This window comes from Rhopalosiphum padi, chromosome 4 (genome assembly GCF_020882245.1).
Source record: "Rhopalosiphum padi isolate XX-2018 chromosome 4, ASM2088224v1, whole genome shotgun sequence".
NCBI lineage: Eukaryota > Metazoa > Arthropoda > Insecta > Hemiptera > Aphididae > Rhopalosiphum > Rhopalosiphum padi.
In genome coordinates, this window is record NC_083600.1 from 17,492,669 (window position 1) to 17,506,577 (window position 13,909).

Here is a 13,909-nt window from a genome sequence, read left to right on the forward strand (position 1 = left end):
AGTTGCCGTATGCAATAACACCAATAACTATTTACTATATTCAGGCAAAGCCAAAAATACTGGTAGAACCGATTTGTCTTTTCACAGGTGTGATGTACATTTTTTAACTATACAAGGTGTATCATGAAGTTCTGATACTTTTTTGTACAAAAAATAAATAATTCAAAATCGCTACCTAATTTATAATCGTATTGAAAAAAAATAGTTGTAACTTTTACAGTATTTAATTTAAGTAATCCGTTTGTGACTTATGAATGCTTAAATATTTGTTCAACTTTCCGCTTCAGTGCAATTTATTAAAACCAAAAGTAAAAACCAGTAGTCAAAACGAAATTTTTATTTGGAGTTAAGAGGACTCAACACTTGCTCGTATTGCTCCGTCTTATATAAGTGCGTACTGCGTAACAGCAAATTTACGCTCAGCAGATCACGTTTAGCTCCGTCAGTTTAAAAATTAGAGTGAATCGACCTATTATTAAACTTGATGGTGAGAACATTATCTGCATTCGTACGTTGGTTTTTTTACGATAGATAATTTGTTTAGCAAGTTATGCAAATACATAAATATAGCGTAAATTAAAAATACTTATAACCCACTTAAAAACTAATTTCCATCAAATTACTCAAAAAAGAAGAGCAAAACCCCAACTTCAAAAACTTAAAAAACTGATGACCTAATTGTAGCCATTTATAATTATTGATATTATACTTTTGTACAATAATATACAGAGTGTATTAAAAGTCTATAGCTCGGCAAACATTAACCACTAATAAACGACCCATATACTAATGAAAAGTTAGATAACCAAGTTTATTTTAAGTTATCTTTCGATTAGTATATAGGTAATTTACCTGCGGCTAACGATTGCCAAACTATATAAATTATTATATTATATTAGAAAAATATTTCTATTTTTGAATAAATTTAGTAAAATTCTTACATTAACTAGAACTTATGGTTATATTGGTTAATTTCACCTCACAGAAAATATGCATATCTTTCATTAATGATAAATAAGGAATATTACGATTAGTTTTGTACAAAAATGGTGCAGTTGGATTTCAGGGCTGATTATGTACTAACATACTGTATTATAACTTATAAGTAGCTACTGGCTACTTACAAATTGACGAAGATTTCAGGGTTATAACAATAAATGCATAACTTTTATTCATTCAAATAAGTGTTAAACCTTTGCCATACAAGTATACAACGCCGACATAGTAATATATCGTATTAATATAGTGAAAAAACTACTAAAAAATACAAAAGAACAAAAAATAATACAGATCGCCATGTAAAACAATGCGCCGCCTTAAAATGTGTACGACGGGTGACGTCATAGTCACGATAGGCGCTGCGGGGATTTTTCAATGTTTACATGACTATGAGGCAACCTGTATAATCTATAAACCTTGGTTGTTGATATACTTTGACGTTTTGAATTCTATATCATATTATCATTATTATTTATTATCTATGCATTATGTTTGTATTTAAAAATTGAAATTGAAAGATATGAAAACAGTGGTAGTCACCATAGAATAGAGATCAGACTATGATATGTCTATGATATACATTATATACAACCTTTTAAAATAACAATACTTCACCCAAGTCAAGATATTTCAGCTTTTAACAGGTAAGACAGTTGATTAAGTTTTACATTTTTATCATAGATTTCATGACCCTTATATAGTAATTATTATTATTCACATATTTTGTTAATTTTAATTTTTATATTTTTTTACTCCTATACTACCTATAACAGCTACAGCGGTTCATGTACAGGGTGATGTTTATCAGATTTTAACTGCATTCAGTAGAAATACCCGAGTACCCAATGTAATCTTTCAAAATGATCAAATGGCGTGTAATTACAAAGAACTTTTGAGTATTAAATTCCAATTTTCAGTAAAAAATAACTGAGAATTTTTGATATCAAAAACGTCGGGTTCCTGTTAGTCACTCAGTATAAACAACCGTGTATGGTTGTGCAGTAGCTTGGGATATAAATAATTTAATTTCTTTTTTTTATTATTGAAATTATTTCAGTCAAAAAATATAATTCTGATCAAGACTGTTATAAAGGTGGTTGCTTTAACTCTGGTAAATCACGTCTCAATAAATCTTATCTCATGTTCTTATGTATAGGTCTTTTCCCCACTATTTTGATCGTATCCTTTTTGGTCAGATAATGTGTACCGTCATGTACTTGCGGTTCATGCATCCTTAGGTTTATGCATGCGTGCGATGATCTTACTATCTTATAATAAATACAAATTTCCACACCTAAATCCTTTTGATAACTATTGCACGTAGCTGAAATTTGTCTGTTTAAAACTACTGTGTAGTTTCTCACTTTGATGCGTTATATTATCTCCATATAAAATTATTTTATAATATCCAAAATTTTTAAGTTATGACATATGATTCTATGACTGTATATAATCATATTTGCTTTAATGTATAATAGTAAATTATACAATTGATAGTTGAAATTTATGAACAATACATTTTTGTATGTGTCTGGTTTTATAATACTTTTCTATTGATCATAAATAGGGCAGAGGACTTTTAGCATTTGCATATTTGTTTTGCACAGTCGCAAAAATAGCAGAGTACGAAATAAATACGTTTCATGCTTCCATAGAGCTAGTTTTGAAATTTAATTTTGCATATAAATGCATATTTTGATATTTTTTAATTTTTAGGGTATATTTTATACGCTATTTTATACTTTTTGAGACATATTTAACTTAATTGTAACTTAATGTAATTTTCAAGGTAAAAGTAGTATTAGTATTAATTAAATATTTATTGGCTAAAATGGTTTTTACTAAAATATGAAAATTAATTTTTTTTTTTTTTTAGTGTCAGAAGAAGATATATAAAATTTAAAAAAGTAAAGCAATAAGAATAAAAGTTACAGTTTAATTAAAATTTGACAATAGTATATTGTAATTGAAATAAAGTGTATTAAAATTGTTTTGACTTATCTTAAAGCCTATTTATTTTATTAATATTTTTAAATTAAACTGTAAAAAAATAATTTTAGTGCATATTTTAAGTGCATATTATAGGGTTTTTAAGCGCATAAGTGCTTACATATTTAGTGTTTTTTTAGAGCTACAAGTCCTCTGCCCTAATCATAAATTTAAATGTTTCCTTTTATTTGGTATTAGAAGCATGAAAATGTACATTATGTAAATTGATAGGTACATAGATTTATGTATACTTAAGTCCATAAATTTTTACCAATTGTATAATTATTTTTGTGTATGTGGTTATACGTATCGGAATAGATTCCTTTAGCAGATCTAAAAAAAAATGCTTATAATGTAAATGTGAGGTTTTGTGATTAGACTCAAACGATTACAGTAACAATATTGAACAAAATTTCTTTTTGTATGGCTTATCTTCCTTTCTATATCAATGCTATTTGATTAGTTTTACCAAATAGCATTATCCCCTTAGTTATTATTAAAAGAAGGCAATTTTTAATTTTAAAATATTTTGTTATTTATAGTCAGGATTACATTAAAAAAATGTCAGCTCTTGCATCATTAACTGCTAATTATACAGACTCTGAAGATGAAGGCACTACACCCAGTCAACGTAGACATGTTGAAGAAGTATCTATTTTGAATGAACCTCAGTCAGAACATATACCGAGTCCTCAATTACAAATACCGAATTCAGCTCCAGCTGTGACTAACCCAGAAGATGACAAAAAAACTAATCTTGTGTCATATTTTGAAGATCATGATATTGTTATGTCAGATGAAGAAATTGACCGACGTTCAGATATAGATGACGAAGAAGATATTTTACCACCAGAACCACATGGTAGATGCTCTAAAGAATTACAAGATAAAATTACGCGATTGCATGAAAAAATGGAAAAAGATGGCATGGACATGAATTTTTTGATCCAAAAAAGGAAAGATTTTCGAAATCCCAGCATATACGAAAAACTTTTACAATTTTGTAATATTAATGAATTGGGAACAAATTATCCACCTCATTTATATGATCCTTTAAGATGGGGCAAAGAATCGTTTTACGAAGAATTGGGTCGCCTGCAGAAAGAAGATATGGAAAAGAGACAAAAAGAAAGAAAAGAAAAAACTAAAGTAAGTTTGGTGATCTTGTTAAATTTAGATAGTTTTTAAAATGTTGATTTAAATTCTAGGTTGAAGTTGTGTCTGGTACGAAAAAGACTCCATCAATCAATGTTTCAAGTTCCCATAAACAAGATGACAAGAAAAGTAAATGGGATCTTACTACATCAGTAACGGGTACAAAGGGAACAATTATCTCAGCTTTTGGTTCTTTACCAAAAAAACAAAAATTAGATATTCATTAATCAATTTTAGTACTTACCTAAAATAAATATATAAAATTGTAAATAAACTATTTTCTGAAAAGTGTTTTAATTTTTGAATAAAAGACATGAAATTCAAACCAGTTATCATCATTATGATTAAATTAAGCTTTTGTAATATAATACAATAAAAAAAAAAATCAAATCTGTATTTGTGATTTTATATATTAATATAATATGTTCAAACAGATAATTTATATCTAATAGTTAATACTGTACATTTCTACTTATATGCATGTCCTATTACACATTATTAAAATACATTTTTATCAGTACAAGCAAACTTCAAATATTGAAATGTAATGTATAATACATAATATTATCAATACAATTATACATAATAAATAATACATTATTTTATTTTTTAAGAAAAGACAAATATAACCACTATATAAGTAAATAAAAGTAAACAATAAAAATATGGTAATATGTTAATTATTTTAAGCATAAAATAATTAAATACATCAAACATAGCAATGGCAACAGCAACAACAATAACAACAACAATAACAACAGAGCTTAATAATAATATAATAGGTAATATATTAATATTATTGATTTTATAATATACAATTAATACATGTATATACCTGTATATACATATATACAAAGATATATTAAACAAATTATAAATTTTTTTTTATAGCTTAATTGAAATGTGTCTGAAAACAAAAATGTTGTAATACTTACAACATAAATACAATGAGTTAGACATTTTAATAATGTGATAACTATTTACTATATTATAGTTCTAGAAACAAATCGGAATTTAAATACACACCATGACAAAAAAAGCTGTTGGTGCTTAGTAATTATACTTAATATAGATATTAAAGAATGTGACTCTGTGAGCTTAAATTAAGTAAAGTCAAATCAGTTAACATAAAGTTGTAATTACTGGTTAAAAAAAAATTAACATCGGGTATAGTTTATAATTTTATAGCATTAAAAAAAACGTGATATATTGATCATTATTGTGACATTACAGTTGTACACTTGTCTTTATCTATCGATAGAGGATCTATAGTCAGGGTTGGGCAGTATCAAAGATGCAATTGTATCTTGTATTTTATTTTTCAAAAAGATACAAAATACTATTATTGTAAACATTTCTACTAAATAGTACCAAACAATTTGAATTATATTTGCAGGATAAATACTCAAAACTTAAAATAAACATAACAATTATGGTAATTTTGTGTGTGTGTCAAGCCACAATTAATGATAATGAAAAAAATTACCATACAATATTATAACTTGTAAGGTAATTTAAAAAACATAAAATTAAATTAAGGTGTCCGTATACCTATCTACAGTCATACAGATAAGCATTAAAATGGAATTTTTGTTCTCATAAAATATGAATTCATTACTTAGAAATAAGTGTAAAATTTATACCCATAAAAACTAAAATGTAATGGTGAACTATGTATTATAGTAATGTATTATTTATAAAAATATAAATTTATGTTTATTGAATTGAACTATTAATATTATTTTTTAGGTACTTTTAACTATTATTTTTATTAATTATAACTGTATGTATTTATGTATAGACAGTTTAATATTTAATACAATTTAATTGGAAATATAAAAGTATCATGCACCATGCAGGTATCTTTGGTTCATACTTCATGTACCTATCTACTATGTTGTATCTACTATTTTTTGAGTATCTTACCCAACCCTATCTATAGTGAACATTGTATACGATTGAATACTTTTACTAATTTTTTTTTTTAATAACCATTAACCAACTAATAATATTGTACCATAATATAATACTGTAGTCAAATAATGAGTAATAATAATTTGGATTAAGTAGTTTGTGTTTACTAAATTACCAAATGATCTAAAACCAGTAGTTTTAGACTTGATGAGCTACAGATTTTATTTATGTTTAGCATATTTTGTCATCTATTATTCTATTTTATACCATACTATATCGCTATTCGTTAATTACGTAATCGTGCTACATGTGCATGTAAAATGCGTCCCTACTTATTTATCATACGACATGTTCATTGTTAACATCACGTGAAAAAAACAGAAAAATAGTAAAAAGTCATGTCTTCATTGTTAAATGGGAAGTAAGTAGGTAGGTATGATACCTTGCTGTGCCATTGCCAAGATTTGCGATTTTAGTGGTTGTTTGTATGTATAGGGAGGTTGATTATTTTTCACAATTTGGTTTACCAGTGGTTCTTAAAAGGTCACATGTGATATTAACGCCCTATTGTTAATTCAAAATAATACCGACATTTTCATACAAGTATTTAAACCATAATCATTAAAATAATTATAAAAATAACAAATTTACATAGTAAATAATTATAAATATTCGATTTTACTTTTGTGCATACTTATATTTTCGTGATTATTTAGGTTAAATTATAACCTAATTAAAGCAACTAAACTAGAAATAGTAATAAATAATGACGTAAATTTTTTTTTATTAAAAAGGTTGTCCAGTCCGACATTGTCTACTAGGTACTCTAAATGAACATTTTTAAAATTTTTGGTGGTTGAATTTAAAAAGAACCGCAGTGATATATGTATAATGGTTCAAAGTTATTTACAGCAATCATCCATCAATCATCATAGAAATTAAAATTTCTATGTGTGGCCAAGTCTTATAAATAGTTAAGTAATACGTTCATAGAAAAATGAAAGCATTTTTAAATTTTTCTAGAAGGCTGCTCTCTCGGCTACACCACTAAATACGCAAGTGATTATTCGTTCCAACAACAATAGATATATCATAATTAGTAAGTTATGGTCTAACGTGTGATCTGCTATAATTATAATGATCTAAAGGATGCAACAAATACAATTAATTTTATTATTCATGTAATTTATTTACAACTTAATTTTAAATATAATGAGCAGACGTTAGAAATAGTTCATACCAAGTAACTACGAACTTCAACTATTTCACATTTTTAACGTTCAGAGATAAAAAAAACTAGTTTTATTATTATTGGCATTACGGAAAGTTTTCTAAGACCGTGATTGGTATATAACTATACGACTTATTATCTCGTAATATAAATATTATTATTATCAAGCTATACAGGAACTTAAATCGTAAATTGTCTCGCTAGACAGTATTAGACTCGAGATTTTTAAAAAAAATTAGTTTTTTATGAAAAATCTAATAATATATTTTGGTCATTCAAATTGTTTATTTAAAAATTAACTCCCTCCCTAAAATTCAAGTCTAAGTACGCTACTGACGATATATATCCATGGCTAAGTGGAAATTATCACTAAAATTTAAACGTTCACAATGAGTTTGTATTAAATAAAATAAAAATTAATTTTTGAAACCTAAACACATGTTTATATTAAGTACGAGTAGATATAATTATTATTAGCCACTAGGTACGTTACCTATTTCATGTTGAATTGGTTTGGACACGAATACACGATAGAGCGTAACAATATGAGTGTGCCGAGAGATGACCAAACCAAGCATATTCCTCTTACAAAGTTCCCATAAGGTAAATTTATATTTTATACAAGAGGTCTAGCAGTCCCACGAAATATATCACAATAGGTTCATATTTCATACATAGGTGATAGGTAGTAGTTTAATAGTAATATAGTATAATATAGGTGTAGATATATATACGTAGTTTCATCTATATTATGAAAGCCACTGTATTAATAAATAAGTACCTATACCGGTTAGGTTATTCCTTATAAGTTATAAGTTATACGTGATAACGCGGTGTATGACGTAGGTAGGTTACTGCATTAGTCATTAGGAATACATTATTATATCACGAGTGTTGGACTATTATTATTATTATTATTATTATTATTCGTTGTCAGCTAAGTCATTAGTTCTTGTACATATCGCACAAGACTTTTTCCATCGGTATGTTGCCGATAGTCCGCTGAAAAAATATGGCCTCGATTCGGGCGGCCGGTACATTTTTTAACAATGGCAACATCAATAGCAGCCGCCCGAACCGGACCGGCTGACCGGGATGCTGGTTCCTGGTGTGTTGACCGAGCATGACGTGTGCCTGGTCCTGCAGGTTCTCCACTTGTATTGGATCTTTCAATCCCCGTGTGTCTAAAACCATTATATACGATTGATCATCATGTAATAGTTATAAATGATAATTGGTAATCATAGTTATCACTATGTTGTAGATAGGTGGTAAGTACAAACGCATAATATGTGTATTATACACTGTTACAGCCTAACAGGGCGTTTCAGATATCAGTTTGTTCCGTACGAATGTTAACAACAATAATTGTATACAGATTTGAGTGGCTTTAAGAAAACAACAATTTCGAGTTTTGCAGATGCGAGATTTTTAAGGGTATACTAGGTATACCAACAATATATTATATAGCTAATAGCTACATCTCATTCAAATACACCATGAGTATTGTCGATCTCAAAAACTACCACCTATATTTATTTAAAATATTGCTCGATTTTTAAGAATTTTAAATCGGTGTTACCCAATTTTTTTTATTGTTATTATGACTTGCTGTGCGTGAAAATCCATTAAGATTTAATGAGTTTCATAGTTTTACCTAGTGTTATTATAATTTAAAAAATCTTATTAATACGCAACATTTTATAAGTATAGGTATACTTACAATTTACAAACAACAATATCAACCCAAATTTTTAAAATTCGTTATTTTATTAATTATTACAGTAATAATTATATTGCTACAAGTAAGTAGTAAATAGATAAGTAGATAATAAATAACAATAGAATACACAAAATTAAATAAACTTTATATTTTCTACCAAAATTATGTATAAATTTAATTCTAGAAAAGTCTTGGAAAATTTTTTTCTAAATCTGACCGATACTTTAATATGGTTTAAATATTAACTATATTCTTGTGGATTATATCGGAACCAAACCCAATAAAAACAAAATGTGTAGTAGTATAAAACGGAAACAACGCCATGATATCTGTATAAACCCTATGAACTCTAAAGTGTACAACACAATGTCACGTTGTTAAGTTTATTTTGGTATTTTTTAATTTAACAATTTATGTTTATTAACACCTACATAATTGTATACAAATTTAATATTGATATAATGATATACATATATTGTACAGTGGTCGTAGTAACACAAAATAAGTGGAAAGAATCTCAACATTTTATAGACACGTTATTTAAGTTTAATTTAAAAGTTAATTAAATTCAAATCCAAGCTTATTTAAAGTTGAAAGTATTAACTATATAAATTAAATTACAAAGTTATGTGAGTTTTCTTTATGCGTTTTTACTCATATTATTTTCAAGTAGAATTTTACTTATAAGTATAAAGTAATTCTATTTTTAAAACGGATGTAGTCCGATTTTCGAGCTTACAGGTTTTTTTATATTTTAGTGTAAAAAACTGTTTAATATTCTATATGATAGTTTTGTTAATTGTTTTTATTTATAAATGAAATAAGTAGAGGTAGGTACCTTGTACTTATAAATAGTTTAAGATGTGTTATTAGTTATTGTTTGACGTAACGATGTTCTAGGAAAATATATTTATTATAGGTATCTGTAAAGACAATATAATAGCGGTGGCTACGGTGCTTATGCTTATAATAATGTGACTTATTAGTAAAACACACATACAAGTTAACACAACCCCTCCCCTGCCAATGTTTTAAAATTAGATACCATCACGAACTCTTCCATCGTTTAATATTATAAATTTATAATAGAAATAATTTTGAATAACTAGTGTGATCGTTACCGGCTCTAAATAAAACAATAGCCTTCATGCAAGCAAATTCGGCTGGGTCGACACTGATGGTTCTGAATCGTCGTAGGGTTTCATTGAGTACGCGTATGTCGGCTGCCACTTGGCTGGCTTTGCCGTTTGGTATGGCCGCCACATGATCCGAAGGGTTGAAAAGCGGGTTGTTTTCTAGTGGTAAACACCACTGGACCGCGTTCAACAGGAACAATTCCGACCAACATTCCTCTAAGAGTATCACCTATAATATAATATGCAGAAAGAAAAGAATTAATGTTTTCGCACCGTCGTATAATATAATTTAAATAATATGATATTATGTATCTATAACTATAAATTATAATGTGTATCTAGTATATATGTAATATTGTAAATTGTAATCGTATAATTATAATAGGTATATAAGTATATTAATGAAAAATTGAAAAAGCAAGACCTATTTATTTGCCAGTTCGCATTATACAGTGTGATTTACCTGCATTCTGCAAGTTTATATTATACAGATTAACCCATTTTATCTTTTAATTGTACATTTGTTTGAATTTTGACTTTTAGAATTTATAAGTAGGTAGGAATCGGAGTTAACGAGTTGTGTCTCGACGAAATTGTTCGTACGTGAGTTGTGTCCCCATGATAAAAGTAGGGTACCTACACCGCTGCACACGAATTGCGTCCCGAAATTCTTTTTCCATATGCATTATGGTGTCCCGGTGATATTTAATAACTACACGAATTGCATCTCAACGTAAAAACATTATTTTCCTTCCATTTTACACAGATTTAGGACTGTTAATAGCAAACTATGACTATTGGTAAATGGTAGATTCAAAATATTGATTTTTGTCGTTATTATGTGATTGGAAATAAGTAAAATGAAAATGTATAGATTAAAATTATAGGAGTGTGCAATAATCCATATTGCAAATTTTTTTTAATTATCAAATTAAAATAAAAAATAATAAAAAAGTTATAAACATAAAATTAAAAATTAAAAAACTGGTAAAGTTTTGAATGGAAATCCTAACCTTTTTTTGTATTCTTGACTCAAACCAACCATTTTCCATCACTAACTTTGACCTAAATGAAACCTGCCTCTTTTCATTTGAACTGATGGCAACATGATTAATAATGATGAGTGAATTGCTTTTTCAAAGTTGGGAAGTATTATTTTTTAGAAATACAGATTTGAGATGTGTAAATTTTTTAGTAAACTTTTTAGTTACTTATTAGTAGGAATAAAAAATATAAATTAAAAAATAATATAATATAATATTAATTTAAATAATAACACAAACAATATTTATGTGATTAATAACTGCCGCGATGAGGTTGATGTTATTTAAGTGTCCATAATTATTATACCTACATAATTCTGTATATTACATTTGATATTTTAAATTAGTTTTTATTCTACGTAATTATACATTTCATTGCAATCAGTTATAAACAATAAAAATGCAAATGAAAGATGAGCACCCCCTCAGAAAACGCCCCCTTCAAATTAAAAAATTCCCACAAGGGGCGGTAGCGCCCACGTTGGGAATCACTGAGTTAGACCAAACTTGTGTGTAACTCGAAAAAAAACTGGGGGACACAATTCGTGTAACCTGGAAAAAACCTAGAGACACAATTCAGTATTTGGGACACAAGCCACAAGAATTGACATGATTTATATATTGATAGATATTGTACAAAATTCTCACCTGGTCTCTAAACGGAAGAGACGCAAAAGACGGCAAGTTTTTCGCCCATTTGACGGCCATGAAAAGCAAACGGGCGGACGTCTCATAAACGTTCTCGTGTAGGCCAGGATAGAATGACGGATGATGATCGTACATCGAATGGTGTTGGGTAAGTGGTATCGGAACCGCCGGTGGCGAAGACGACGCCCTTTTGTTGTCGGACGTATCCGGTTCTTCGTTGGTCACGTCTATACTGTCGTCTACAATACATAAAACACGAATAGTCTCTTTAAATGGTTTTATTTGCGGGCGCAGCATAATGACAGGATAGTTTTAAAGATCATAGTAGTATCCCCTTTACAAATGCACAAAGCTATTTTAAGTTTGTATTGCCAACAACATTACTATATGTTAACGAACTTTTACTCTAATAAGAAATATTGAGTTCAAATTGTTGGATACATTTTATTTATAGATATATATCTGTTGGTTATATTGTTAATGTGAGGATGAGTACAGCGTAAGAGAGTCCGGCATTCTTGACGCTGAATAAAACCGTTCGTTTACATTTGTCGCGACGTCATTACTCTCAATAATATTACTACTTGTATCCATATTCTTACCATCGTCTTGGTCATCGTGGTGGGATTCTTGTTTCGGCGATGAAGATGCAGTCGGCGACGGTTCTGCAGGCCGTTGCTGTATGCTTGGCGGTGCCATTGGTCCGTTGGGATGATATCTTAGAGGAGATAATGCCAACGCCACTGAAACCGGAGGTCTGTAAAGACATGGCCTGTTGAGAATTGTTTATGTTATAAATAATTTTATAATAATAACAATAATGATGGTAACAACAAATAATTAATAATTTTAGAGAACTTCTTAGGTATTCCGTTCAAAATCGAAATCAAATAATAATGTAGGTAATAGGTATATAAGCACAAAATGATTTTTAAATCTTTCGTTTTTATTAATACGTTATAATTTTATATATTTTAATTAATAGAATTCGATAGGAATAATTTGATAGTCTAATTCAGTTTATTTATGTTTTAATTACGTAAAACAAAACTGGTTTTTTAAATATTATCAATAAATAAAAAATATCTATTATTATTTATTACTTTATTATTAGTTATAAATTATAATATAAATGTGTTTATGAAAAAATTTAGGTCAAATTTCCAATTTGTAATATCAATAATCTTTTTATTATTAGTATATATATATATATATTATATATCTACTTAGATACATGATGTTTGGACCCCATATCATACATTTTTTTTAAATTTTTCCAAAAAAATTGTATATCCATTGTACATAATTTTTATTTATTTATCATATTTGTAGATTCTTGGGCAACTTAAAAGATAAAAATAAGTTGAAAAAGACTAAGTTCACCAAGTCCTCTCTCCATAGGCGGTATCGTCGACACTTAGCATATTGAAAACTAATGTAAATGTAATTTATGAGCTTATAAGCCATTAGGGACTTTGAGAGAGTTAATAATTATCGATACTGGATTCTTAAGTGATCAATAATGATAAATTAAATATTTATACTAAAATAATAAATGTAAAATTTGTTAGTTTTCACAAAAAAATAAAAAATAATCGATTACGTAACCATAATTGATTTTATTTTATTAAATTTAATATTTTAATCAAATAATAGCATGTATATTTACAATATAGAGTTGAATTATTATTCAAAATAAATCACATTTGTGGTTATAATATATCAATATATGTATATATTAACGACCCCTGCAAATTTCACAGTATTTTAGATTTGGTAGGTAGGTATATGTATAATAGTAAATAAATATAATAACATACAAAATCTACCCATCAAATTAACATTAGTCAAATGACATTGTCCCCCACGTATATTATTTTAGGGTCGTTGGCCACAAGTGCCTTTGACGGTTAATCCCTAAGTTCTGGTTGAGAATGACGTTGAAAAAAGCATTACAAAAATACCCATATGGCCGGTATATATATGAAGGGAATCGACTAGGGATCGACATCATTTAATTTGTAATTCGGTGGTGGGATTAAATCGTTTTATTGTACAGCTAATCCCATAT

General features: G+C 27.9%; 2 protein-coding genes across 4 annotated transcripts in view; one reads left to right on the forward strand and one right to left on the reverse strand.

Annotated features, from left to right (window-relative positions):
- The first annotated feature begins 1,441 nt into the window (after window positions 1-1,441).
- LOC132929795 (SAP30-binding protein) lies at window positions 1,442-4,539 on the forward strand. Its single transcript, XM_060995363.1, has 3 exons — window positions 1,442-1,643; window positions 3,531-4,137; window positions 4,197-4,539. Exons 2-3 carry the CDS (start codon window positions 3,550-3,552, stop codon window positions 4,368-4,370), a joined length of 762 nt encoding a protein of 253 aa, XP_060851346.1. The 5' UTR covers window positions 1,442-1,643; window positions 3,531-3,549; the 3' UTR covers window positions 4,371-4,539.
- Window positions 4,540-4,807: 268 nt separating this feature from the next.
- The window catches only part of LOC132929794 (photoreceptor-specific nuclear receptor-like), a 62,537-nt gene continuing 53,435 nt past the window's right edge, over window positions 4,808-13,909 (reverse strand). For 2 of the 3 annotated variants that reach the window (XM_060995361.1, XM_060995360.1), the window contains 4 exons: window positions 12,441-12,610; window positions 11,839-12,077; window positions 10,133-10,376; window positions 4,808-8,472 (listed from right to left, as the gene is read on the reverse strand). In XM_060995361.1, the coding sequence (XP_060851344.1) occupies window positions 8,234-8,472; window positions 10,133-10,376; window positions 11,839-12,077; window positions 12,441-12,610 (892 nt within the window). In that variant the 3' untranslated portion in view covers window positions 4,808-8,233. The remainder of the gene's footprint in view (window positions 8,473-10,132; window positions 10,377-11,838; window positions 12,078-12,440; window positions 12,611-13,909) is intronic. The other variant, XM_060995362.1, reaches the window with a different exon arrangement.